Raw genomic sequence first — 26,221 nt, forward strand, 5'->3', positions numbered from 1 at the left:
GTTTTGCTCTGATCACCTTACATACAAGGAGGTTACTGGAGGCAATTGTCTTCTCTCTTGGTCTCCCATATGTACTATATGGTTTCATGATATGCTTCTGACTACAAGTTTCCTCTTTCTAACTCTTTCTCTCCCCTGAACAGTCCTTTATGCAGTCAGTCTGATTGCCTTAACTAATAATAATCGTCATCATTCACAGTGGGCAGATTCTCTATCCCTGGGCTGCGTACCCACTCTGACCCAGTTAGTTATCAGCTCAGTGCCAAGAATTGTCCATCTTTGCTTCCTGAGCCACAACCTCTGGTTGAGGGCACCTGTAACTTTCCAGCTCAAGAATCTATAAGTGACTCTCTTTAGGTTCACTTTAGGTTGAAAATGTTTAAACTTTCTCTCTCTGGATTTCAGTTTCCCTGATAACAGGATGTTTAAAATGTTTAAACTTTCTCTCTCTGGATTTCAGTTTCCCTGATAACAGGAGGCTTCCCTAACTTTTCAGTTTTATTGCTGACTGCTTTAATGTGTGCTCACTGCCATAGTAGACCAGTTTCCTTCAAGTGCTTCCATATACTGTGCATGGTCCCACCTCTACACCCTAGTCTGTAATGCTTATTCCGCAAAAGCCATGCACCTTCCCTCTATTGACACCTTACTCATTTAGCTACAGCTCACTCATTCTATAAGAATCATGTTCTATCACCTTTATCCAGCCTCTTCAAGGATTTTGTCCTATGTTAATCCTCCCTTTTTGTCATCTTTTTGAACATTATAAGTACTGTCCTATTATCTATGATTTATTATTCAGGTTGTTTAGTTCATGTGTTTTTTACACAATACTTTGCTGTCTAATTGGCTTCCTTGTGTCATATTGGCTAGCACTGTCCTCCTATGTGGTAGGGTCACATATCACTGTGCTTTGTGACATAGTGCCCAGCCCAGTTCTATACACATAATTGGTGCTCATTGCTGTAAAGACAATGTGAAACAGAATAAGCAATCATTAAACAGGAAATTCCCTAAATGATTGCTACAAGGGTGATGATTAGCAATATTACCCAGAAAATATCACGTATTTGGTAAACGGGAAACTTCTTTTCTGTATGAATTAATCATTGAGTGGTTCTTTTTAACTAAAGAAAGGGGATTTTTTGGGCCTCCCTGGTGGCGCAGTGGTTGAGAGTCCACCTGCCGATGCAGGGGACACGGGTTTGTGCCCCGGTCCGGGAAGATTCCCACATGCCGTGGAGCGGCTAGGCCCGTGAGCCATGGCCGCTGAGCCTGTGCGTCCGGAGCCTGTGCTCCGCAATGGGAGAGGCCACAACAGTGAGAGGCCTGTGTACCACAAAAAAAAAAAGGGGGGGATTTTTAAAATCTTTCTTCATAACCTCAAAAACAAACAAAAAAATCTCGATCTGATTCAAGTCCAGAAACTAGAGAGTTCTTTGAATGAAGTAGAGGACTTAGCTCATGGACACGAAATAGGGAGAAAAAGGCATTTAAGGCAGAGAAAATGGCTTAAATAGAAGCATGGAAACAAGGACATTCATGATTTGATCTGGAGTTCAGTTTTACTGAAGTAGTAAATTCAGCATAATTCCCACCTCTAGACTGGATGGTGAGGAATTTATCCTGCACAACTTTGTATCTTCAGTGTTTAACACAGTAGCTGGCATATGGTATGTCCTCACTAAACATTTGTTGCAAGATGGCTCAGGTTAGAATGAAGAAGAATTAAAAAAAAGAAGAGAAATTATTCTACAGAGCATCCTGAGTGAATGCAAAACATACATAGAAGTATAAAGGAATGTGTACATATTGTTCAATATTATAACTACCATTGACTAGTAATGAAAGTCAACTGATCATTTGAGAGCAAGCAATTAAAAAGACTTAATAATGAAGGCACTAAAGCAAATATTGGTTCTTCTAGCACCAAATGCTATGGAGTGAGATTTCTACCAGGTATACAGAAAATGAACCGTAGATCTGTGACATGCGTAAGTAAAAAGTAACCAGGTTTAATTGATTCAAAAAATACAAAGATTTTCTTTTGGCTTTCCTCGTGAAAAAAAAATTTCCTTTTTCTTACCAGTTTCTAAGTGAGCAAATTGACATTGTAATTCATGTTGTTGTACTCAAAGTTGCTTTGTTAATTTGTGCCTTGGTCATCTATATAAGAATTTCTTTTGTTCTATATGTTTCTTCTCACATTAACTTTTTCGATTGAATTTTATTCCTTGTTAAAGACTTTCTTTCAAGTATTCTTATACATATGTGACAGAGTAGATGGACTTTACTCAAATCAGCAGGGCTTTTCCAGCACAGGTACTGGAAACTCAATTTAAATACCATGAGTAAAAACTTGGGTAACCTGGAAGTCAAGGGTGGATCTAGATTCATGCACATTAAAACCTAGGGCTCTAATGACGTTATCAGGCCTTTATCTTCACCCCGTGACTCTGCTTCTTGCTGTGTATCAGTTTGTATTTTTTCTACTCCAGATGAGCTTTTCACATGTGGTTGCTAAGGAGGCTTCTAGTGGGTCCAATTCTCCATGTTTCCAGCTTAATAGAACTAGAGGACATAGATATTCTCTCGCTAATGTTTGTCTTCAGAAAAGACTGATTGGTCCAACAAGGCATGTAGTTCCCGTGAATGATTTGCAAAGTTGGGTTGTATGATTAGTTTGATTTTCGTCATATCCCTTCCCTCCCTGACTCCCTCACCTTCAGTGGCCAGGGTGTGCTGGGCACCCCATGTAATAGCACTGCAAGATTACAGGTATTGAAGGGAGAATTCTCAGAAAGAAAGTGGTGTTGGCCATTCAACATATGACTACAATTTTGACCTAATAGTGGAGATTATGTTCTCTAGATTGGAAACAATGAGGTAAGCAGCACATATCTTGACATAGAACGCCATCCTAACAAAATTTATTTTTGCCTTACGATCATTTTTAAGACTGTATCCTACAAAGATGACTGCAACAAATCTTCTATCCCATGTGTTTTCTTCAATATGATCTTACCAGTTTCTGATCAAGAGGTGGAGTCTAACTCCTTCCCTCTGCCCCCAAATCTGGACTGTAGCTAACAGAAGATGGCAGAAGTGATGCTGCAGGGCTTCTGAAGCCAGGTTAAAAGCAGTATTGCAGTTTCTGCCATGGTCTCTTGGAATGCTTCTGCTTGGGATGGTCTATCTTAGAGCCCAGAAGCCACGGTGACTTGGCTGCATGTAGATGTTCTGATCGGCAGTCCTAGCTAAGCTTGGCCTTTGAGTCATCCCAGCCCTGGCACCAGCCATGCAAGTAAATTAACTGTCTTGGAAGTGTATCCTATAGCCCCAGTTGTTTCAGCTCCCAGCCATTTGTGTCACTCACAGAGGAGGCTCTAGACATAAAGGGGAAAAGATGAGCCACACCACTGTGTCCTGGTAGAATTTCTGACCCTAAATTACGTGGCACAAAACAAACAAACAAACACACCTCAGTTGTTTTATACTAAGTTTGGTTAGTTTGTTATGAAGCAATAAATAACTAGAGCATAATCCATGCTCTCAGTACCCAGCATGGGCTTTGGCAGAGGATAGAGAACATATTTTCCCCCTGACATCTGAAACACCATTACTCCAGATGAAAAACATAGTCTGAAAATAATACTATCAGAGAGGGATTTAACTGATAGTATAATGACGATCAGGTACATTCTTTAAAAGAGGTGGATTCTGAGATCTTAAAGTCACTGAAAGATATTAATTAAGGGAGAGAAATGTAAAATAAAATCCAGGGATAGAGAGTTTAGTGATCAGCACCTACTTGGGATAATAAGAAATTGATGACTGAAATGTATGCAAGGCAATAGAGATGAATTTCAAAGCTGGGTAATTTATTGGGGTCTTGAATGTTCTGCTAAGTTTAGCTTTAGATAAGGAATAATAGGAGGGTGTTAAAATATATTCTGTTTGAAAGTTACATACCCCAAATGGTAAATTTGTTATCATAGCTGTGTTTCAGATGACTTAGAGTGAGTAACAATCCCATGATGTAGTAGAGAGTCTGGTAGAAAACATGAAGAACATGTAGAAATGGTGGAAGATAAATAGAATAATTGTGTGACCAATTATAGTTAGGGGTTAATTATAATTATAAATTCTTGCTTCCTATAAATGATTAATCCCCCAAATAATTCCAGAACATGACTATAGTTTGTAGTGAGGGACAGCTGAGAAAAGAGGCTTATTTTGAGGGATTTTCAAGTGTTAGTGGTTAGTATAGAGATGTAGTTTTCAAAAATAGCATTGGAAAAATTTTATTTTCATTTGGCATATTTGTGATCTTAGACTTTTCACTCTAGTCTTGTCAATCATAGGTCGTAAACCTCACTAACAGAATGTGTTGTACCTGATGTGTGTACTTTTGGTTTAGTACTCAAAATCCCAGTCACTAGCTATGGCATTTAGAGCAAGTAACATTCCTAGAATTTACTTTTAACATTGGGAAACTGTTATTTGACTATTTCATTGAGTCTGTGGAAGAATCAGATGAATACATATATGTGGAAGTGTTTTTGTACACTATCAAACCATATACACATAAAAATTCTTGAGATGAAACTAGAGTAGATTAAAATGTTTCAGCTATATCAAAGGAGTATGTTATAGGGTAAAGTCCCTGAGAGGTATATATACTGGGCTGGTGTCTTGGATTCTATGTGGGGCTACAAAGAGGAATGGTTCAGCCCAGACTGAAGACTGGGGAACACAACTGGATGTTGGATCAGAATAGACTCATACTCTAGGGCAAGGAGCCAGAAATGGGTGTGGAGGTAAGACCATGATAAGTCCAAAGGTGAGAAATGAGAAGTCAATGAGATGAATCAGAGAAACAGATTTGAATAGACTGAAGGAAGGAAGTTAGAAAGATTTCAGTGGGTTTCTGTAGGAGGGGCAGAGACACTGGTATGTCAGTTTCCTCTATCGACAGTTTCCTTTATTGATGGTCCTCTTGGTGTGGGGCTTCTTTGCCTAGGGTTTAATGGGGGCATTCTCACATAGGATTACTTAATTATTAAGGGCTTCATTCTTTCAGTTCTCAAAATTGCTATACCTGATACTTTAACTTAGACAATTCCTATTCATGTCTCATGCTTAGACTCTGAAAGCTAAGGGATATAAAAACTGTTGTCCTAGTTGGCTCAGATTCCTCCTCATTGACGGTGCCCTCCAAATACGAGGGCAGGTGACACTAAAGCACCCTGTATAAAGCCTCTATTTTGTATCATGACTCCCAAATGCAGCTACTATAATTTCCTTTTTTCCCTTTTGAAACCCTATTGCCTCAGAAGTTGTTCAACCACCTTGCCCTTCTTCTTTGGATTGTTCATTCTATCAGCTTGGGTCTTCACCCTTTTTCTGACCTTAGAAAATGTCCAGCATTTTTTGATTCCATGCTCCAGAGCCAGAGGCCACCCTTGCTGTACTCAAGCATTTTAATTTAGTGTTTGTTGTCAGGGTCAAAACCTGAAAGAGATTATTAGTCAGCCAGGGCAATTACATATGCTGTTAGGTAGGTGTTAATGTGGCCACTTTTATTTCAGGTCAAACATTGAGGTTATCTCCTGTTTTCATGTTATTTGAGTGATGGTGCAGAACTTTATCAGTACCAAGTAACACAGTGTATTTGAAAGTAAACAGAGATTGCATGGTGGGTGCAGCTTATAAATAAAGAATGCAAAAGAAATCTCTTCCACTTGCCAATATAATTTCACTTTCTGGCATGAGAATTGAATTATATTTCAAGGTGAATGTTTAAAAAATATTAAATGTTTAAAATAATATTTTCTATTTTAGAAGAAAAATTTTAGATTTACAGAAAATTTTGAAGCTAGTACAGAGTTCCTGTATACCCAAGCCTAGTACATTTGTCACAATCAATGAACAAACACTGGTGCATTATTATTAAGTAAAGTTTTTAACTTATTCAGATTTCCTTAGTTTTTATCTAATATCCTTTTTCTGTTCTAGAATTCCATTGAGGGCACCACACTATATTTAGTTATGGTCTCCTTAGCTCCAGTGACTACGATAAGTTCTCAGATTTTCCATGTTTTTGATGCCTTTGACAGTTTTGAGGAGTTTTTGTAGAATGTCTTTCACTTGGGATGTGACTATGTTTTTCTCATTATTAGACTGGGATTATGACTTTGGGAATCCCCATGGATGTGTTCTTTCAATAAGGGAGGCAATTCTTTAAATTTAGCTATCATTTCTCGCTTATAAACTGGTATTATTTCTTTGTGTGTTTGTTATTCAGTGATCAGGTTACTGTATATAGGTCTCCTTATTGGTTTTCACTAGCATACAATACTTTTGGAGTGTCACCTCTTGCAAACGAATTTAACTAAAACCAAGATATCTGTCTTCATTTCAAGCATATTAGTGCCTGTAGTGCCACCAAAAGGCAATTATCACTCACTTTGAGATTTAGCTTATTAGAGACACAGTGCTAAAGGAAGCAGGTTAATTCTTGGTCGTGGTTATTTTCCCTTTAAAAATGAGAGGTGTAGGCTGCAGCTAAGTCTTCGTAATGATGTGTTCAGTGTTCACAGGCTGTGTTGCTTGTGTGGTTTTAGAGAAAAATACTTTTTGAACATGGGATTTTTCACCCTTTCCCTATTATCTCCAGCTTCCCCTGCTGGGTCTATCGGGTGATTATGTCTGATTCAGTAGTCTGTAATACTCTCATTGCACTTGGAAGTGTTGCATACAAATCATCCATTAAAAGGGTAGACAAGAAGATATCATTGAATGCTGTTTTCAGATTCAGTAGATGATTTTCAGTTTTGTGTAGCTTCAGGGAAGGCATCCCTGCAAACTACTTTCCTTTAAAAATGTCTTTAACTTCCTCACTAATTCATAAATTCATTTTTCCTTAAACACAACTTCATTATTTCCCTTTCTCTTTTGTACACCGTCATAGTAAATCAGAGACTCAAAATTTCTTTAATGTCATGGGTAGCACCATTTTATTTTTGAATCTGTCATTTTGTTGTGCAAAAGTTCCACAACTAGATCTGGGTGAGATGAAATACAGTCTTAGTGTACAATATGTTTTAGGTCATAGCTTTTTGACTCAGGTTGTCACAGAAAGAGAAAATAGGAAGTAGTTTAAGTTTGGTCTCACTAAATATACCAAACTTTTGAAATAGATTCCTTGTATATGTAAACTTGCTTCCTAATTTTTCTGATATTAAATATTTGTCTTCTTTTTTTTCTAGTCAGAGCACTATGTAGAAATATTATTCTGTAAATAGTATCAACTTCCTAGAGCAGAGTCAGAACTGGATACCATTATATAACCTTAAAAATACTTGCGGGACTTCCCTGGTGGTGCAGTGGTTGAGAGTCTGCCTGTCGATGCAGGGGATGCGGGTTCGTGCCCTGGTCCGGGAAGATCCCACATGCCGCGGAGCGGCTGGGCCCGTGAGCCATGGCCGCTGGGCCTGCGCATCTGGAGCCTGTGCTCCGCAACGGGAGAGGCCACAACAGTGAGAGGCCAGCGTACCGCGGAAAAAAAAAAAAAAAAAAAAAAAAAAAAACTTGAATATGGATAAACAACAAGTTCTTACTGTATAGCACAGGGAACTATATTCATTATCCTATGATAAACCATAATGGAAAAGAATATAAGAAAAGAATGCATATATATGTATAGCTGAATCACTTTGCTGTACAGCAGAAATTAACACACCATTGTAAATCAACTATACTTCAATAAAAAATTACTTGATTATGCATTCACTTACTATATATTAGTGACTTCACATTTGTTTAGAAAATGCTACATTCTTACTAGTTACACAATGATTAAATATAGAATAATACTTGTAATACAAAATAATTTATGTGCCATTTTACAAAATGAAAATATGTTCATCTAAATTTTAGGATAATAGTATTTTTTGAGAGCTAAATATTTGCAAGTATGTTCTAAACTTGAAGCTGCTCTGAAAGTTATCAAGTGAATGAAAAAAAAACAGTAGATTTTCACACTGACTTTGGATTTTACACTAATAACCTTGAAATTTAATATTAAGATCAATGTATTTATAAAGTTCATTTAGGTGGATATTTGCCTGTATATTGGCCAGGGAGAACTTTAACTAAATTACCCTCATTATGCCACAGATCGGGAGTTGTCTGGGCTCTCCATCACCCAGTCATTTGTTATGTTGTATGAGGGAGGTGTGCCCTTGGTTTGCTACTTAATAAAGCTACTGTGTCCTCTTTTGTTGTTGTTTTCACAGAAAAATTATTAACTACATTCCTGAATTAATTGAATGCAAAGGAGTTTCATTTCACAACTGACAGGTACTTGACTTAGAGTTTATTGTCAAACAGAGTGCTACTCAATATTTCTGACCAACTCTACTGATGGAGTCAATAATTATGGATGAGTGACAGTGGAAGGATGTGGAAACTCTGCACTGTATCACATCAGTACTTCCCGATCTATGTGCTGTGTGATCTCTCAGATCTTGGTTAGTGTACTCAAGGGAAAGAAAGAAGGGTTCTGAGTTTAAAAAGGTATGGCAAAATTACGTTAAGCTAGCATCAACATTTTTGTTTGTGTGTTTTTTTAAAACAGCAGTAATTCTTCTTTGTTTAACATCTTTATTGGAGTATAATTGCTTTACAATTGTGTTAGTTTCCATTTTATAACAAAGTAAATCAGCTATACATATACATATATCCCCATATCTCCTCCCTCTTGCATCTCCCTCCCACCCTCCCTATCCCACCCCTCTAGGTGGTCACAAACCACCGAGCAGATCAAAACAGTAATTCTTAGAATATTTTATATACTAAAAGAATTGACAGGCTGACTCAGTCAGTGGTAGAGTTGGGCAGTGGTTATGGGTAAACTATGCAGGATTTCTCAAAAATTTTTACTTATGGAATACTTATATTATTTTATTTTTTCAAATAGGTCCTATTAACTTTAATCAGAATACTGGTGTTTGGATACAGTATGGAAATACTGATATAGACATGGATTTTTAAAGCTACCTCTGGATTCAGATATAATAGCAAAACATAGTTACCTGCATCATATAATTTGGGACGTTTATGGCTTTTATTGTTTTCACTGAATTGTTCTTTGGTGTGACTTCGTTGGACTGTATTCAAGGACACTTCAAGGAACAGTCCTATTGAGTTCTTTACTTTGTCTAATGAAAGGATACATAGACATTAGCAAGAGCATAAAACTTATGGCAGATTATATTTTCCTAAAATGACCTCAATAATATTTCCCAATTCCATATACTTTTATGCATGTGACTTTGTCACTCCATTAAAAGGTGGATCTATTTCTCCAACCCCATAAATCTGGGTGGGATTTGTGACTGCTTTGGTAGAAGTAAACATTATGCCTTCAGAGACCAGGTGGTAAGAAGCCTTTCAGCCTCTACCAGGGTCTTTTGGAATGTTTGCTTTGGACATGCTATAACAAAGACCCAGAATCCATGCTGTGTGAAACCCAAATGACATGGAGAGACCATGAATGGTGTTTGGCTGGAAGCCCCTGTGAAGTGGTGGTGGATGGCCATCTCAGATGGCTGTAGCCCCAGTGAACATCTGAGTGCAGTTTCACGAGAAACCCTGCGTGAGAGCTACCCTACTGCGTTCAATCAACCAACAACAATGTGAGAAACAATAATAAATTATTTTTCGAAGGCACTAGGTTTTGGAGTGGTGTGGCTACACTGCAGCAGGTAACAGGACAGAACCTGAATGAATAAAGCACTCATGTTTTAACTCCATTTTATGGCTGTACCCTTATTTCTCCTTTGACTCAATTCTCGTATGTGTTTTGCATTAAAATATCTAATTTATATTTTATCCCTGTTTGTAAAGTGCCTTAAAGTTATTTTGTAAAAAGGTTGAATGTACATAATGCTTCATGTATAAAATCACATCATGTCCAAGTCCAAAAATATATATTAATCCACTTACCTTTTCTGAGATTTAAAAAGAAAACAGAAGGATACTAAGAAACAGCATTATACTCTTGGTCTCAAGGAAATAGAGATTTGGTGAGAAAGAGTCCCAACAAGTAGAAAAAAAAAAAAAATGTTTGGTTGTATAGAGTTATTCAGCTTATCCAAGCTATGCATGCAAATCTACTTGAGAAAAAAAAAATCCACACAATGCTAAACAGGTCTTATACTTTAGCACATAAAAGAATAAAGAACTATGCTTCTGACCTCTGAGGCATTCTTTTTCAGAATGATGAGGTATCAGGTGACGGTGACATATAAAATAAAATGTCTGAATTCTTATATTAGTAACTAATAGAATTTCTGGTTCATTAATCTCAAAAATTTGCAATATCTAGTTTACTAAATATGGAAACTAGAAATTGCCTTTATATAATAACAAAGACATCTTATTGTTCAGGAAACAATGCAGAAAATTTAAATAGCATAAAAATAGGTAAAAACAAATGCATTTTACATATGACTATGAGGCATTTATTAAAGAATATTTCTTCCTTTCTACTGAAGATTCCTTTTTATTTTTTTTTCAAGTATTAAAATAGCTCATTTGCTTTTGCCTTTAAAGAAATCAAGACTATGTTTTAAAGGAGCATGGTTTCTATAGTTTTACATTAGGCAAGAGCAAATGAAATGACTGCAAATTTTCCTGCACAAAGAAGATGAAGTACCCAAATGATGCCAGAATGAATCTCTCGGTCTTTTATAAGAATATATGGAAAGCTGAGAATGTCAAATTATCTTCGCGTATATGTAACTGTTTAAAGAAGAGATTGTATTTTTCAAGTTCATATAAATGCTCATAGTATTTATACTTAAATAAAAATATATCAATGCACCTTTGTACAGGAAAACATTTAATCAAATGTTTAATCAAATTGTGGGACATTTAGCCCTGCAGGGGCAGAGATTTTATATGTCCAGAGCAGTGCAGGGGCCTGGGCTGCACCAGTACTCCAAAGGGCGTTGTCAGCAATGTCGAACATTTGAAATTCTCTCTAACATCCTACCAGCTTTAGAGTGGAACTTCAGGTTTTGAATGGGGCAGGGTGGAGATGGAAAGGTAAGTTGGGAGGTGGTAGACAGGAAAGTGAACCTACAATTTGACTTCATTGTGACTGATTTCTGTTTTTACTGTTTCCTCACCTCTTTCAGAAATAACTTGCTGATAAATCAATAATGTGGAAATCTTCACTTTATACAAGAAATGTATGTCTATTTTTTATTAATTTGTTTTTTATTAGTGAATTCCACCACATACCTATAACAGTCCCTGGCACTTAGTAGGTGCACAGTCAATATCTGTTCACCCAGGTTATAATAATCATAGCTAATCCTTCAATGTCAATTGCTATGTGCTAAGCACTGTAGTAATTATCTTCCATATATTAGTTGATTTAATTGTCACGACAACGTGATGAAGTAGGTCCTGTTGTTATCCCCATTTCCTAGATGAGAAACTGAGTCACAGGGCATAACTAAGCTGAGATCCCATATCTCACTAGAGGTAGAAAAGGAATTCTAGCCCAGACACTCTGACTGCAGAGAGACCGGCCACACCACGTTGCCTTTCGGAAAGTAAAGTTCTAAGATGTGAGAGGTGGCTGTTTATTTACACATTCCTTAAGGAGAATTGGAGAGATTGATTTGAGTGGGAAGATCAAATTGGGGAGCATTTAGGTAGTTCTGCAAAGGAGTGGGTGGAACTTGAGAAACAAGAAGTGATGTTGTTTTGAATGATTACTTTCCTTACTCGGGTCATAGAAGGTCTTGCACAAAAGCCTCCTGCATCAGATTGAGTGGAAGACATAGTTGTCATGATTGCCGAGTGGGCTGAAGTGACAGAATAAATGACCTCACTGGAGCTGTGTCGCTCTCCAGGAGCCAGATGCATGGAAAACCAGGGGAATTTTAGGGTAATTTGAACAATACTTGCAGTGGTGGCAGCACGAGGCTCTTTCTTCACAGCAGGCAGCAGTAGCGTGGAGTCTTTTTTAGGGCTCTGCTCATATCACCTAAAACTTACAAAACTTAACTGACTGCCAGGATAATTAACTCCCCTGCGTACTGAAGGTTCTTTTAGATCCACTTCCGATACATTAAGGAAAAGAAAGAAAATAATCATTTTCAGGTTGGGCAGCCTGGCCCTTGGATGCTGATATATGGCAAATTGCAACCCAATAGGAAATGAAACCACATTTCTTAAGAACAATTTTGCAAGAAAGCTATTAATTTTCCCCTTTTGAGTGTATAAAATTGTAATATACTTTATAGATTTTATTATTTACAATGCCTCAAAGTGGGGGGTTGAAATTAGAATCGTGGTACATTGACACCAGAAGAGATCCATTGCAGCTAAACTAACGCTCTCATTTTATATTAATCATAACTACCATACAAACCTATGACGTATAACGTCTGAATGAAATACTGAGTAAATTGGTCTGTACTTTCAGATTGCCTACTGATCTTAATGCTTGCTCAAGCCTTCTATCTAGTGAAGTAATTCAAATCCTTTTCACTTAAATGAAAATGCTCAAGGAGCTTTGCGGATCTCAAATCCATGGCATGATTTTCACTGAATAGTTACAAGAAATAACAAGCAACTTCTATCAATGAAAAGTTTATAGTGCTTTAGCTTATCAACATGGGTCCACATCCATCATAAGAAAAAAAATAACTATTGGCATTGGGTATTTTAAACAACAAAACCAAGCCACATAGCATGGAGAACATTACTCCTGAAAGATACTGACGTCTTCTAATGTATTATTGCATACCAGCTGTGCAATTTACGGTCCATCCTTAGTATGGAATATTATTCAGTCACTTAAAAGGAATGAATGAAATGTACCCATTAGCTTTCCACGTGATAATAGAGATGCTTTTAAAATGTGATCTAATACTAATCATTTGAATATGATGATATGAACAGGAAGAAAAAAATGGAAGAATATATAACAGCTAGTTAAAATAAATTGCCTGGTTGGGGGTGTAAGTGGGCATGGGGATAGGAATAAATGTGCAGAGAAAGGGCAGCAAAGCAAAGAGAAAAGAAGAAAAATACTTCACCTTAAAACATATGAAATACACATTTCAAATTGCATATGCAATGTAGAAAAGACATGTTAAAAAAGAATGTCACACTTCCTCTATACCCAAAAGAACATAATTGTAAACAGGAATATTATCCTTATATGATATGAGTTTATAGCTACGGAACAGTGGAATATGCTCTAGACTGAGAGGCAGAAAGCTTGGGTATGAATCCAGTCCCTTTAACTTCCTATCTGAGAGAGTCTGAGCAAGTTCCTCAGCGTTTCCATGCGGGGAGCAGAAGCAGCTATGACTTTCAGTTTAAACACTGATTGTTCAATTTCCTAGCTGTGTGACACTGAGCACTTTTCACATTAAAAAATGAGGATAAAATTGCATATATTACTGTAAGAATTAAATGAGATCACACAGCTTAACAATTGAAATCTATATCAAATTTCAGGAAGAAGTCTTTTTTTCCCTTTAAATGCCATCTTCCAGTTATTTCTCTCATATTTGTAGTCTAAAACCTAAAAGTTTTAAGTTTTAAGCATGATGCCTTAACAACCCCTATTAAGTGTTATGTTATTTCGTACACTTTGTAAGTGCTATAGTTGTAGTGACTGGGGAAATTAATATGCACCAAATTGATCTGAGAGGCTTCATACTAGGGGTCTTGAATCATGGGCAGAATTTGCACGGGAGAAGACGTTCTAGGTAGCAGAAAAATCTGAACAATAGGTATTCTTTCTGATCCATACTGAATCAATAATTCACATACTCCTCAAAGATTTCATGTTGGAAAAATTAGAGGATAATCTTGACACATAGAAAAGGCTCATATTTTGTAAGTAATTGAAGATGGGTGCAATAACTTTAAATATCTGGAAAATTAAGAAATGCAGGGTTATCATTTAATTGGGGGGCATTAAATTAAAAAGGACTGAAGAAATGATGCCATCATCAAATGAGTATGTATAGACTGTTGGTTATGCCTAGCATGAAGATTGTGGAGTATCTGCTTAGAGACTTTCTCGTACGTTTTTAAATTGCTATATTGTGTGCAAATATATTTTTTTCTAACCACAGTGTAATCAATCAACTAACAGATTTTTTAATTAGGGGATTATAGTGTCTCCAGTTAATAACAAGTTTATACACAGTAAGGGAATTATCTTACACTTCTTTGGTGTCCATTCATCTCATTGTTTGAGACGCACCTTAAAGTATTAAGTTCTTTGATTGAATCCCTTGAAATACGATAACCCTTCTCCCAACCCCAGCTGCTCATGCAGAAGAGTTTGCAAATTAATATTTATTAATGAATTTGTAACACATTTTAGAGGTTGAGGAGACTGAATTTAAAATCCTAATATTTATTCCTCTCACTATCAAATGGTACATGAGGAATAACAGACAAATGGAAAATAAAGCACTACTTTATTACTTCTTTGGCAAGTTCCTTACAAATCCCCAAAGATCTTCCCTGGAAAAACTGAGTTGAAGCCATATTACAAGCTCAAGGCTACATCGGTAGCCTAATTCCTCTCCCTGCTCTACTTCATCAATTTGAGATTGCTGGGCCATCTCTTCCACCTAAACTGCATGACGTTAGAGATAAGCATGGAGGGCTTTACCTGAGAAAGCTGGCTCACCCAATATGCTTCCAGTATGGAGTATCTAAAGCAAAAGAGCAAAAGCCAGGCTGTTCAGAGGGTCCAGACTCTCTTATCACCTCAACCACAAGGTCACAAAACAGAAGAAGGCAGCGACATTGATTCACGAAGCAAAAAAGAAAAGGTATCTGCCTTAAAGGAAGAACATAACTTGGTACAATGAATATCTTGAGCTCGGATAAATAATTGCAATACAATGTGATAAATGTCAAAACAGGTAAGTACTGGATGGAATGATGACACAAAAGTAGAGCTGATTAATTCCTTGTGTGAAACCAGAAAGGCTTCATAGAGAAAGATACATTAGGTATAAGCAGATGTTTGTCAGAGTAATGATGATAACAAGGAGGAAGCTCCAGAAATAGGGGATTTGGTAAAGCATAGAAAGTCTTGGGAAAAATAAACAGTTTAGCAGAACTGAAGAAACTCATAGGGCAAACGTGAGAACCAGGGGTGTAGGATCTCTTTATCTCACAGACTTTGAGTGGGTTTAAATTTTTTCATGTTAATTAAGTGTGTCGTGTGTGGGCATTTGAAGGTGTGGGTGATGTCCACACCGTGGGGCAGTGTCACTTGGGGATGGGGTGAGCCCTCAGGCAGCGGGTCACACTGGGTCCTGCTGAGGCAGAGCTGCTGGGCCTCAGGGGACATGGCTTCATTGCACTCCTCCATCTGAGGGCTCGGGAGCCGCACATTGGAAGTGTGTTTCCAGCAGCTGTATGTACTTTTGTATGTACCTTTCAGTTCAGCATCTTAATACATTCCTGTCATTGTAATGTTCATTTTTGTTTTTGTGGTTTTTTTTTTTTTTTTTTTTTTTTTTTTGCGGTAGGCGGGCCTCTCACTGTTGTGGCCTCTCCCGTTGCGGAGCACAGGCTCCGGACACGCAGGCTCAGCGGCCATGGCTCACGGGCCCAGCCGCTCCGTGGTACGTGGGATCTTCCCGGACCGGGGCACGAACCGGTGTCCCCTGCATCGGCAGGCGGACTCTCAACCACTGCGCCACCAGGGAAGCCCCATTTTTGTATTTTTTAAACCGAGCCCAGTGAAAACCTTTTTTGAGCCCCTTCTCTTGTTGATTATAAAAACAGGGGGCAAGTGCTATGAGGCATTTATGCAATAAATATATATTTATACGTGTGCACACACCTTTTTTTTTTTTTTTAAAGAGAGATCCTTACCTAATAAAAAGGTAAGTGAGCAGTTATGAAAAGGTCTGAAATCTCATGCTAAAGAATGCAAGTTTCACCCAATGATGTCTATGGGAGGGTTAGTGAAAACAAGATTCAGGATTTTAAGGTTTTTCCTACTGATATGAATACTTGCTTATATCTAAAGATGTTATTATGTATATATTTCCATAGTACTAGTTCCTATAGTTGCTGTAACAAATTATCAAAAAAAAAAATCAATAATCTTGTGACAAATTATCAACAAACTTGGTGGTTAAAGCAATATACATTTATTGTTTTACAGTTTTAGATGTTAGAAGTCCAAACTGGGTCTCCCTGGGCTAAAACAAAAGTACAGCAGGGCTGACTTCCTTCTAGGAGCTCTGGGGGAGAATCCATTTCCTTGCCTTTCTCAGATTACAGGAGCTGCCCATGTTCTTTGGCTTGTGGACTGTTTCCATCTTCAAAGACAGCAATGTGTGGTTGAGTATGCCTCGTACGGCACTGCTTTAACAGGCTCCCTCTTCTGCCTCCATCTTTTGTTTATAAGGAAACTTGTGATTACATGGGACCAACCTGAAAAATCCAGGATAATTTCCTCACGTTAAAGTTAGAGGACTAGCTGTTAGCTGGTTAATTCTCCTCTCCACGGAACCTAACATATTCATGTGTCCTGAAGATTAGGGTGTGGGCATTTTGGGAAGACCATTATTCTGCCCACCACACATAATTTGTATACATTGATTGAACAGATTACTTTTTTAGTATCTTATTCCAATAGCACTGTCCTATAATGATAATTATAATAATAGGTCATATAAGAGATCAAAAGATCAAATAAAAAGTTATCACAAATACTCTAAAAATGTTTAAGACATTGGCAGGCAGCTCATCTTTCTAGAGAAATGCCTCAGTCAAGCAGTAGAAAGATTCATTCAGATATCATTTTATTTGTTAGTGTAAGATGTGACAGACTTCACTTGAACAGCTGGAGAAATTAAGTTCAAATCACAACATTTAGTGTATTGGCACACTTTTACAGGTAGGTGTAGAACAATTACATATTTTTTGAAGTAAAATCACTGTTTCTACATTTTAATGAGAAAACTTGAAGATAGATAGAAGCCTTACATTTTAGCAGATATGCCTTAATAGAGGAAAACTGTCAGAAAATAGATCCAGTGTGAAAGTTTATACAGTTCCCAGTGATTTCTTTGTTATAAATAACATTTTTAAATGTGTACTTTTCTGAACAGAAAAAAATAGCAATTAACTTTATGAATACTTTCATATTTACAATGCCCTTTTAAAAATAGTAAATTGAAAGAGAATATTGTGATGTCAACTACAATATTTCTAAAATTAAAAAGAAATAAAGAACTCAAATATGCTAGTCTAATGAGATACAATATTTTTCACTACACTGAAAGGTTATGGAACAGAGTACTTCAGGTTTATATACACAATTTTTACATTTACAGGCATGAACAATATGATATTTTGACACATTTATGTACTACTGAATAAGCATTTGAAATCACAATCTGTGAAATAAGTATAGAAAGAGCATATACCTCATTCTGATGTTAACCTAAAAACAGAACAGAAATGTTTAGTTTTTTTTTTTTTGTGAAGTTTTGTGTTTTTATAGACTATTAGAATAGAAAATGGATATAACAAATACAGGTCTAAGTTGTTTAGGTAGAAATTTAAGTTCAGAACAATTCACAGAATGGTAAGATGTGTTTATTCAATTGTTTGTTTTATCTCTAATTTCCCACCTAGTTTACAAAACAACGAGCTTGTTCAAAATATGTCTCATTGTTACAACCATCATTCCCTTTTTACTGTTTTATATTCTACCTCTTCATTCTCTTATGTTCCACTTTCTGTAACGGAGCTCATTACCAAGGTGATAGGGGACTAGTTTCAAAGGCAACATGAATCAAGAAAATATCAAGCCAGTGGTTTCCTTCAGGACATTCATATATTTTTTGTGTTAGAAAGAAAATCTTTCCTTGGGTGCAGTGATATCACTCTGAGAAACCAATTACTTTCCAAATATCTGCAATACTATTTTTGACATAGCTAACTAAGTCATGTAGGAAAGCTTACTATAGCTATATGGTACATAATTTTATCTCGTATTATCTACACTTCTTACACAGTAAACAGAAAAATGGACTTAAAATATTTGATTAGTATTAACAATTGGACAATTTGTTTGAGTCATTTTTATACACTGGCCATCCACAGCTTGGCTTCTTTATTTCTGTGTAGCAATAATGATCCAGAGTTCTCTCTGTTTACCTCAAACATCCGAAACAACAAGGGACATTTTTGAACAATCTATAATATTCTTCTTGGATCTAAAAAAAAAGAAGAAAGTAAGAAACGTGAAACGTAACTGTAACAATCACATCAAATTATTTTCAAATCACAACAAATTGTTATATTTAGTTTTCTAAATTATTGTTGCTTTCTGATTATCTGTCAGAATACGCTCAAGTGAATGTAAGCTGTATTTATACTCTTACTAGCAAGTTTTTTAAAAGCACATTTCCCTATGAACAGCTAAGCATTCTGATTATTTTGACACTAAAATGTACTGCACTTAGGCAATAAAGGCACAAGTCATAAATCTATGAGAATGAGAATTTTTATCAATTTGGTAACTGATGCTACATAAATATGCTATAAGGTTGACAAAAATAACAAATTGCTTACCTTTCTAGATAAAACACACAGGAATAAGAAGATGAACATCCCCTGGAAGGCATTGCTGACGGTGAAGAGGTAAGCCGTCACCACCGATGCATGTACAACATGGAGCACTCCAAAGATCCAGGTGGTGCCAAGGAGGAACAGGAGAGCAAGGGCTCCTCTGGCACAAGACCTAGAACAAATTTGCAATGTTCCAGCTAAGAAAGCTATGCATACTTAACGTATCCTCAAATTCCTCAAATTATGTGGGAAGTCAGTTTTTGAATAACCAAGAAATCTTCGGTAAAGACCAATAATTTTGAAACTGACAAATTATGCTATAGCTGCATGGGACAGGCTAGGGTATACTAGCGTACTGTGGCTGGGATGTGCTTCCAAATTCAAGGCAGCATTTTTAAAATCTGGTATTTTTCAAGGAATTTCCTTAATCCTAAAATATTTTCATCTGTGTGTATGCTTTTTTTTTTTTTTTTTTTTTGCAGTACGCGGGCCTCTCACTGTTGTGGCCTCTTCCGTTGCGGAGCACAGGCTCCGGACGCGCAGGTTCAGCGGCCATGGCTCACGGGCCCAGCCGCTCCGCGGCATGTGGGATATTCCCAGACCGGGGCACGAACCCGTGTCCCCTGCATTGGCAGGCGGACTCTGAACCACTGCACCACCAGGGAAGCCCTGTGTGTATGCTTTGATCTCAAATCTAATGTTGCAGGAACTCCCAAAGGTAAGACAGATAGCTGTTAGGAAGTATTCTCCCTAAGAAACCTTGAAGAGTATACCATGTGGATTTAGGTCAGCACATGGGCAGGACATCAAAGGATACTTCTGCTTTCCTTTCAGGCTTAGTAGAGAACATGTAAAATATAAAACAAGTTTTTTTTTTTTTTTTGCTTTTGCAATACAGTTACCTCAAAGTAAATTCATGTTAGAATGCTTATTTCTTAAAAAATACAGGCACATACTCACTTTTACACATTTTCAACTTATTGCCTGTGAGTTTTGGTAAAATAATATTCAATCCTGCTCACTGAGGACCTGCCTTGAAAATGAGGCAACTAATACTTATTTTCTCATTCATTCTTAGTGCAATCATTCTTTACTGCAGAAGATGTTTTTGCAGTGTACCACAGAAAATGAGTCATTCTCAACTTTATTAAAGCCAGCAAACTACATGTAACTATGAATGGTGAGGAGTAAAAGAAAGTAATCAATCAAACATTTGCTAAATCCTAACTATAAATCTTGTGCAAGATATTGAAACTACAGGAGTGTTCCCAAGAGACCCAAACGTCAGTTGTTTCTAATGTTCCCTACAGTACACTTCAGTTTTTCCTGAATAAACCATTTTCAAGGTCTCAATAAATCAGTTTTAAAGGGAGGGAGCTGAGGAAAAATCATGGCGGAATGCAAACTAGAAATCACAAGGAAGAAACACAGTTACTAAGCGCTGAGAAGTGCTTTGCAAAAGCAGATCACTAAGGCCAACTTTTGTCTTAAAATGCAGTCATCATCTTTTCTTTCAAAGGGGAATATGTTCAAAAAGATTGCTTTACTTACCATTTAATCTGTGGTGATTATAGGCTTATTAAACATATTAAATACTATTTAGCAATACTATTTAGTATTTTAAATATGATGGGGGAAAGTGTGAAAAATCATTTAAAAATTGTCCTTCCAAAAATTATTTCTACTTTAAGTTACTAAAGCTTTTAATCACTAAAGAAAATACAGGTGAAGAAATACTTACCTTATGTTCTCACAGCAACTAACTTCTGGTTTCAACCCCGCAGTGTGACGAAAAACTTTGTATATGATAACTCCAAATGCCAAGAGATTAACCTGAGAATATAAATTAATTTCAACAAAGAGATAATTTTCGTAGTAAACTAGATACATATAAAGGAAATAAACAAATAGCAAAGATATCAAATAAATAGAAACCAGTAAATCATGGCACTTTTATGTATATTAAGAAGTACAAACCCTCCGGTAGACATATGCAAACAAATATGTGGTTGATCTTTATAATATCACTGAAAATTGTCAGTACAAATCACAGTTAGTACAATTTGCCAGATTGTATTAAGCACCTGTTCAAGAACTTCTTCAGATGTTATAGTCACTTCTACAGATTGATGAATTATCATCTTCTGCCAACAATATGGTTAATATACATATTAAGATAAATTTTGGTTTAAAAAACTTTATGAACACTTGAGAAATCAAATTTTTGTTCATGAAATTGTGTGCTGCTTCTTTGAAAAGAAGTTTTAGTGATACTTCTGTCAATCCTTTGAAAATTTAAACTGGAAAAGAGAAATTGAAAGGAAATTTGAAAACAACAAAACACCCTTAATTTCTACTGTTAGAAAATGTTTGAATGCACTTTCTTTTGTATGGTTCATCTAGCTATCTCTCCTAATATTATGTTGAGATTTCCTTTCCCTAAATTTAATCTCATAAACTTTCAAAATATTAATCAGTGACATATATGTTTAAAGGCATATGCATTTTGATAAACATTTATATTCTATTATATATATTCCACAATATCGGTTATATAGAATGCACAGAATTTTTACCCCTTCTAAAATGACTGCATTATGAAAAACTTACTCTTCTTTTCTTTCCTTTTCTTGTACTTTTGGAGACTTGTAAGTCATATGTGCAGTGTCAGAGGATTAATTGAGGGGTATATTTTAAATGTATATCTATTTTAACATAAGCATACTAATAATTAAAATATTAAAATTATAGAAATAATTTGTAGGTTAATCCTTTATTGAATATATTTTATTAATCCAAACAAATTTTTCAAAAGCCATTTTGTAACAACAGTAGCAAAGTGCAATATTTTAATTTTCAGCTAATTCTTATACTAGGATTTCAGAAATTAATAGAAAAATTCTGTTTTTTCTTCCATATTCTAAGGACTTTATATAGCTTCTAAAAATGAAATTTACTAGTTACTATTATAAAAAGCAATATAAAATAATGCATCAGATAATTTCATGTTGTCATATCTCCATGGAGAGGTCCTTGAGAGAAACTCTTAGAGGAATATGGATCTAGTCCCTTCTTCCTGCTTCCAAATGTTTATTACTTCAATTATACGATTAATTAATTCTAATTACAGTAAGGTTTCCATACAAAGAAACACTTCAGCAATTGCAGAGGGGAGATAAAATATATTTAAATTGATTTAGTTGACAAGTTTCGCCCTATTGTATGCTCAAATAACTAACTGAAATGACAATTTAATAATATTTAATTTTATAAATAGTCTCTGCTACTTATGAAAGAGAGATGCATAGCATTTTCTAGGCTTCTATAGCTATAACTTCTTTAAATAAATTTGGGAACAACACTTGTATTTAATTTTATAAACATATATATGTTTTTTAAAATAATAAAAAGTATTAAAATTTGGTTAGTATAAACAATATACCCAAAATATTATTGGTTTGAAAATTTTCAAAGAAGTTTTATGAGGTGTTTATATTGAACTTGTTAACTCAACAGAAGAGTTATAAGATAAAATAACTTTAAGTGTTAAAATAATTGTTCACTAATGCATAAATTTCCTAAGTTAGTGATTTAAATTTATAATATTTATTAAATAAAGTTTCTTAAACTTCTGTTATTGATAAAACAAATTTGAAAAATAGTTGCTTATATTGTTATGGTTTCTCAGAAATGCATATACATTTTGGATATGCTTTTATGTCATATGCTAAAATAGTGAAGAGTAAAAATGAAACATTCTTTATGGGTGATCTAGCTGTGGAAAGTACATGTTTTCTACATAGAAGGGAAAATGTTTGCATACTTATAAAAACCAGGTGCTGCTAGACAAACAAGAGACAATTCTTAGTCCATAAACTTATATTTTTGCAATTGTAAGATAAAACAGATTAAAGCATTTTAATCAAAAGGTATTATGGTTTTATGCAATGAAAACAATCACAAATACATTGATTGTATTATCAATGACAACAATAAAAATATATGGATCTTTTTATTTACATATATTCAAAACATTTTATAAAGGGTCAACTAAGTGTCTGGTATATTGGTGAGGTCTGGGTACATATTAATGAACAAAACAGACACTGCCCTTTGTTCTCATAAACTTATTAAGAAAATAGATAGTAAAAAAAAATCATACAAATACAATTCTACAAACTGTGAAAAATGCTACTAAGTCATAAATTTAGACTGTTAGGAGACACAAAATGAAGGTGGACTAGAATGAAGGTTTGGGAAGTATGTCTCTTAAGATTTAGCATTTTAAACCAGACGTGACGACTGATAATGCATTAGCAGATCAAAAATGAGGGAGAAAAGCATTCTATGAAGCAAAATGGCACAGAAAAAAGCCATGAGGCTTAAGAATATGGTATGCCTTTAAGGAATTACCAGCAGTGGTGGCTGAAGTGTAGTAAACATAGGGAAGGGTAGCTGGAGACAAGGTAGACAAAAGATGAAGAGTTCTTAGATTTTATCTTAAATGCAAAGGTTTTTAAATTTATTCTTTCACTCAAGAATCACTTACGCACTATAGTCCTTTTCCTCAAGGAACTTACAGTACAGTGGAGGAGATGGCCAGTCCACAGGCAAGTACAACATTACTTAGGAAGGGCCATGCAGTTGTTTGCAGAGTAGAGTAGAAGGACACAGGTGATGATACCCTAATGTATGATTTCTAAGCCAGTCTTGAGTGACCAGTAGAGCCAAAGGAGTGAAACACAAAGAAAATAAGTGATTCGTCTGGATCTCAGTTGCTGGACCTGTCTATATATACTCACTGCCTCAGACTCAGTGGCTCCAAATAATATCCTTAGGCCCCATCTAACTTTTCTGCTTGGAAATCTAATGGGCATCATGAGTTAAAATGTCAAAAGTTAAACTGCTATTCTTCTCCTAAAGAACCTAGTTTTGTTGTAACATATCCCACCTCACGAAAAAAAAGTTATCTCATTTTCTAGCAGATCAAGTTTATTCATCAGCAAACCTTTCATCTCTACCTTCAAAACATATTCGGAATATGACCACCATGTACCGTCTTCACAGCTCTTATCCTGGAAGAGGCCACCATCATGCCTCTTCTGGGTTATTGCAAAAGCCTCCTAATTGGTCTCTCTGCTTGCATCCTTGCCTTCCTACAATCTTTTCTCATTACAGCAGTAAGATTGAGCCTTTTAAAATGTAAGGCAGACCACTTCTCTAGTCGGAACCCTCTAATGGCTTCCCATCTCAGAGTTAAACCTGAGGATCTCACAATAAATTCTAAGGGCTGAAATGACATACTTCTTCCCTCAAGTCCTACTTCTCTGTGCTTTGATCACCTAACTCCACTCACATTGGATTCTCTGTTCTTCCTCCAGCACACAAAGCATGACTTCAGGCCATTGTCCTTGCTGGACCTTTAGATATCCCCTTAGCTCATTCTCTCACCACCTCTGTTTAAATGCTCTTTATCTACCTACTGCCTCCCAGTGTACCTTTGTGAAAAACTGAAACCCAAATGATAAAATCAGACCCGAATTCAATTCTACGGAAATGCAGAGCATGATCGTACTCTTTACTGTTTTGGACAATGAAAATTCTGTATGTCAACATGTTCTTCCCTTGCCTTAGTCAGTAGGAAACTGACAAAGACTTTCCTTAATTAAATCGCAGTCAAGTTCCTCTGAGCCCTCTTCTCATCTAGGCCTCAACCCTGAGCTTCAGTGACATCCTTGCAGTGCCCAGTTTTAGCAAGAATCCTGCTGAATCAGCTTAGAGAGGATTTTTCCCACTCTTGATATGTGATCACTTTCAAATTCCTCATCTCCCATCCTTGATATCTGATCACCTTGGCCTGCCATTCAGTAAGAAAGCTCTTAAAATAAGTTTAGCAAGAATTCTCCCTACACTTGGGCTTCCTTGGTGGCACAGTGGTTGAGAGTCCGCCTGCCAGTGCAGGGGATGCGGGTTCGTGCCCCGGTCCGGGAGGATCCCGCGTGCCGCGGAGCGGCTGCGCCTGTGGGCCGTGGTTGCTGGGCCTGCGCGTCCGGAGCCTGTTGCTCTGCAGCGGGAGGGGCCGCAGCAGTGAGGGGTCCGCGTACCGCAAAAATAAAAAAAAAGAATTCTCCCTACACTTGATGTCTCCTCTTAGTTTTTCATCTGCCATCCCCACCCACTCCCTCACACATAACCTGTTCCTTGGCTGTAAATTCCCAGTTGCCCTTATTGTATTCAGAGTTGAGCTCAATCTCCCCTATTTTGATAGTTTTGACACGTCTCACAATAGTCTGGAATAAAGTCTTCCTTACCATTTTAACAAGTGTCAGAATAATTTTTTCCTTAACCAAACTCAGAGTCAAATCCAAGGTCATATTATAATATTAAGCAAATTTGGGATAACTGGAAAAACCTAAATTTACTCTTTTTACACTGCCTGCATTCTCTCTTTATCCATAAATATATAAGCTACTTAAAATTCTTTTTCTAATAGAGTAAAAAAAACAAAAGCAACTTAAACAAAGAATTAGCATCACCTAAAAGCACATGACTTTACTTAGAGGTGGAAATTAAGTTGAAACTCTATGCATTTTACATGGTACAGAAAAGTATCTTTTGGGAGGAAATGTTTTATGAAGTAATCATGAACAGTCTGAGATGAGATAAAAACAAAAGCTCAGAACAAGATTATGTAGAATTTAAAAGTATTTCTAATAATAAGAAATAGTTTGCAATTATTCCAGAAGTAATGACTTTGAGGACTGATACAGAAATAACTGTATTTTAGGTTAAATAGTTGGGAAGATACTATTAACACTGTGTTTACAAGCAATGGCTACAGCAACAATAAAATACTTGAATACTTCAGTAAGTCTTTAAAATATAATATAAATCATTAATATTAACCTTAATTAGCAAAATGTTGCCTTTAAAATGATTCACACTTTTGCTCATTAGTGCTTACCTATGTGTGCTGATTTTATAAGCTGTGGTTCCCTTATTACTTATCTCTAACATTAGTGTCACAAAAAAGCACAGGGGCTAATTAATGACTTATGAATCAACAGAGTCACTCATTATGACTTTTGTCTCAATTTTTAAAATACAGTTGTAGTTTGTCAACCAGGAGCCCATAATACTTTTCTAGGAATAAACAGGACAAGGACATTACATGGCAAACATAAGAACTCTGAAATTCATTGCTGTACTTTAGATTACAGAAGAGAATGAAAATAGCTGTGGAAAAAAAATCATTCAAAGTCCTGGAAGCTTAAAATCAGTTCTCTTGCTTCATCTTAAGGGATGTTTATCTATACAGAGATTTGTTTCTTCACTTCATTGATACATGCAGTTACTTCAAAGTTTGGCACACATGTTTGACAGAGTGCATTAAAAATTTTTAAGTACCTTAGTTTTTTAAACTAGAAATTTAAATAGATGGGCTGGTGAAAGAGCGAGAGCTAATTCTGAAAGATTTAGACGTACAGGTACATTCAACCCAAGGGCTTCAAATTCAGACTTCAGAATAAAGCATCCCAATCAGTCATTTTTTTTCTTAGTC

At 36.1% G+C, this 26,221-nt stretch overlaps 1 protein-coding gene across 4 annotated transcripts in view; it reads right to left on the minus strand.

Moving 5' to 3' along the window:
* Positions 1-16,211: 16,211 nt before the first annotated feature.
* Positions 16,212-26,221, minus strand: part of ADGRL4 (adhesion G protein-coupled receptor L4) — a 121,936-nt gene continuing 111,926 nt past the window's right edge. For all 4 annotated transcript variants that reach the window (XM_060024124.1, XM_060024115.1, XM_060024133.1 and 1 more), the window contains 3 exons: positions 20,402-20,493; positions 18,664-18,832; positions 16,212-18,305 (listed from right to left, as the gene is read on the minus strand). In XM_060024124.1, coding sequence (XP_059880107.1) covers positions 18,243-18,305; positions 18,664-18,832; positions 20,402-20,493 — 324 coding nt within the window. In that variant the 3' untranslated portion in view covers positions 16,212-18,242. The remainder of the gene's footprint in view (positions 18,306-18,663; positions 18,833-20,401; positions 20,494-26,221) is intronic.

Source organism: Delphinus delphis, chromosome 1, assembly GCF_949987515.2.
Source record: "Delphinus delphis chromosome 1, mDelDel1.2, whole genome shotgun sequence".
Lineage (NCBI taxonomy): Eukaryota > Metazoa > Chordata > Mammalia > Artiodactyla > Delphinidae > Delphinus > Delphinus delphis.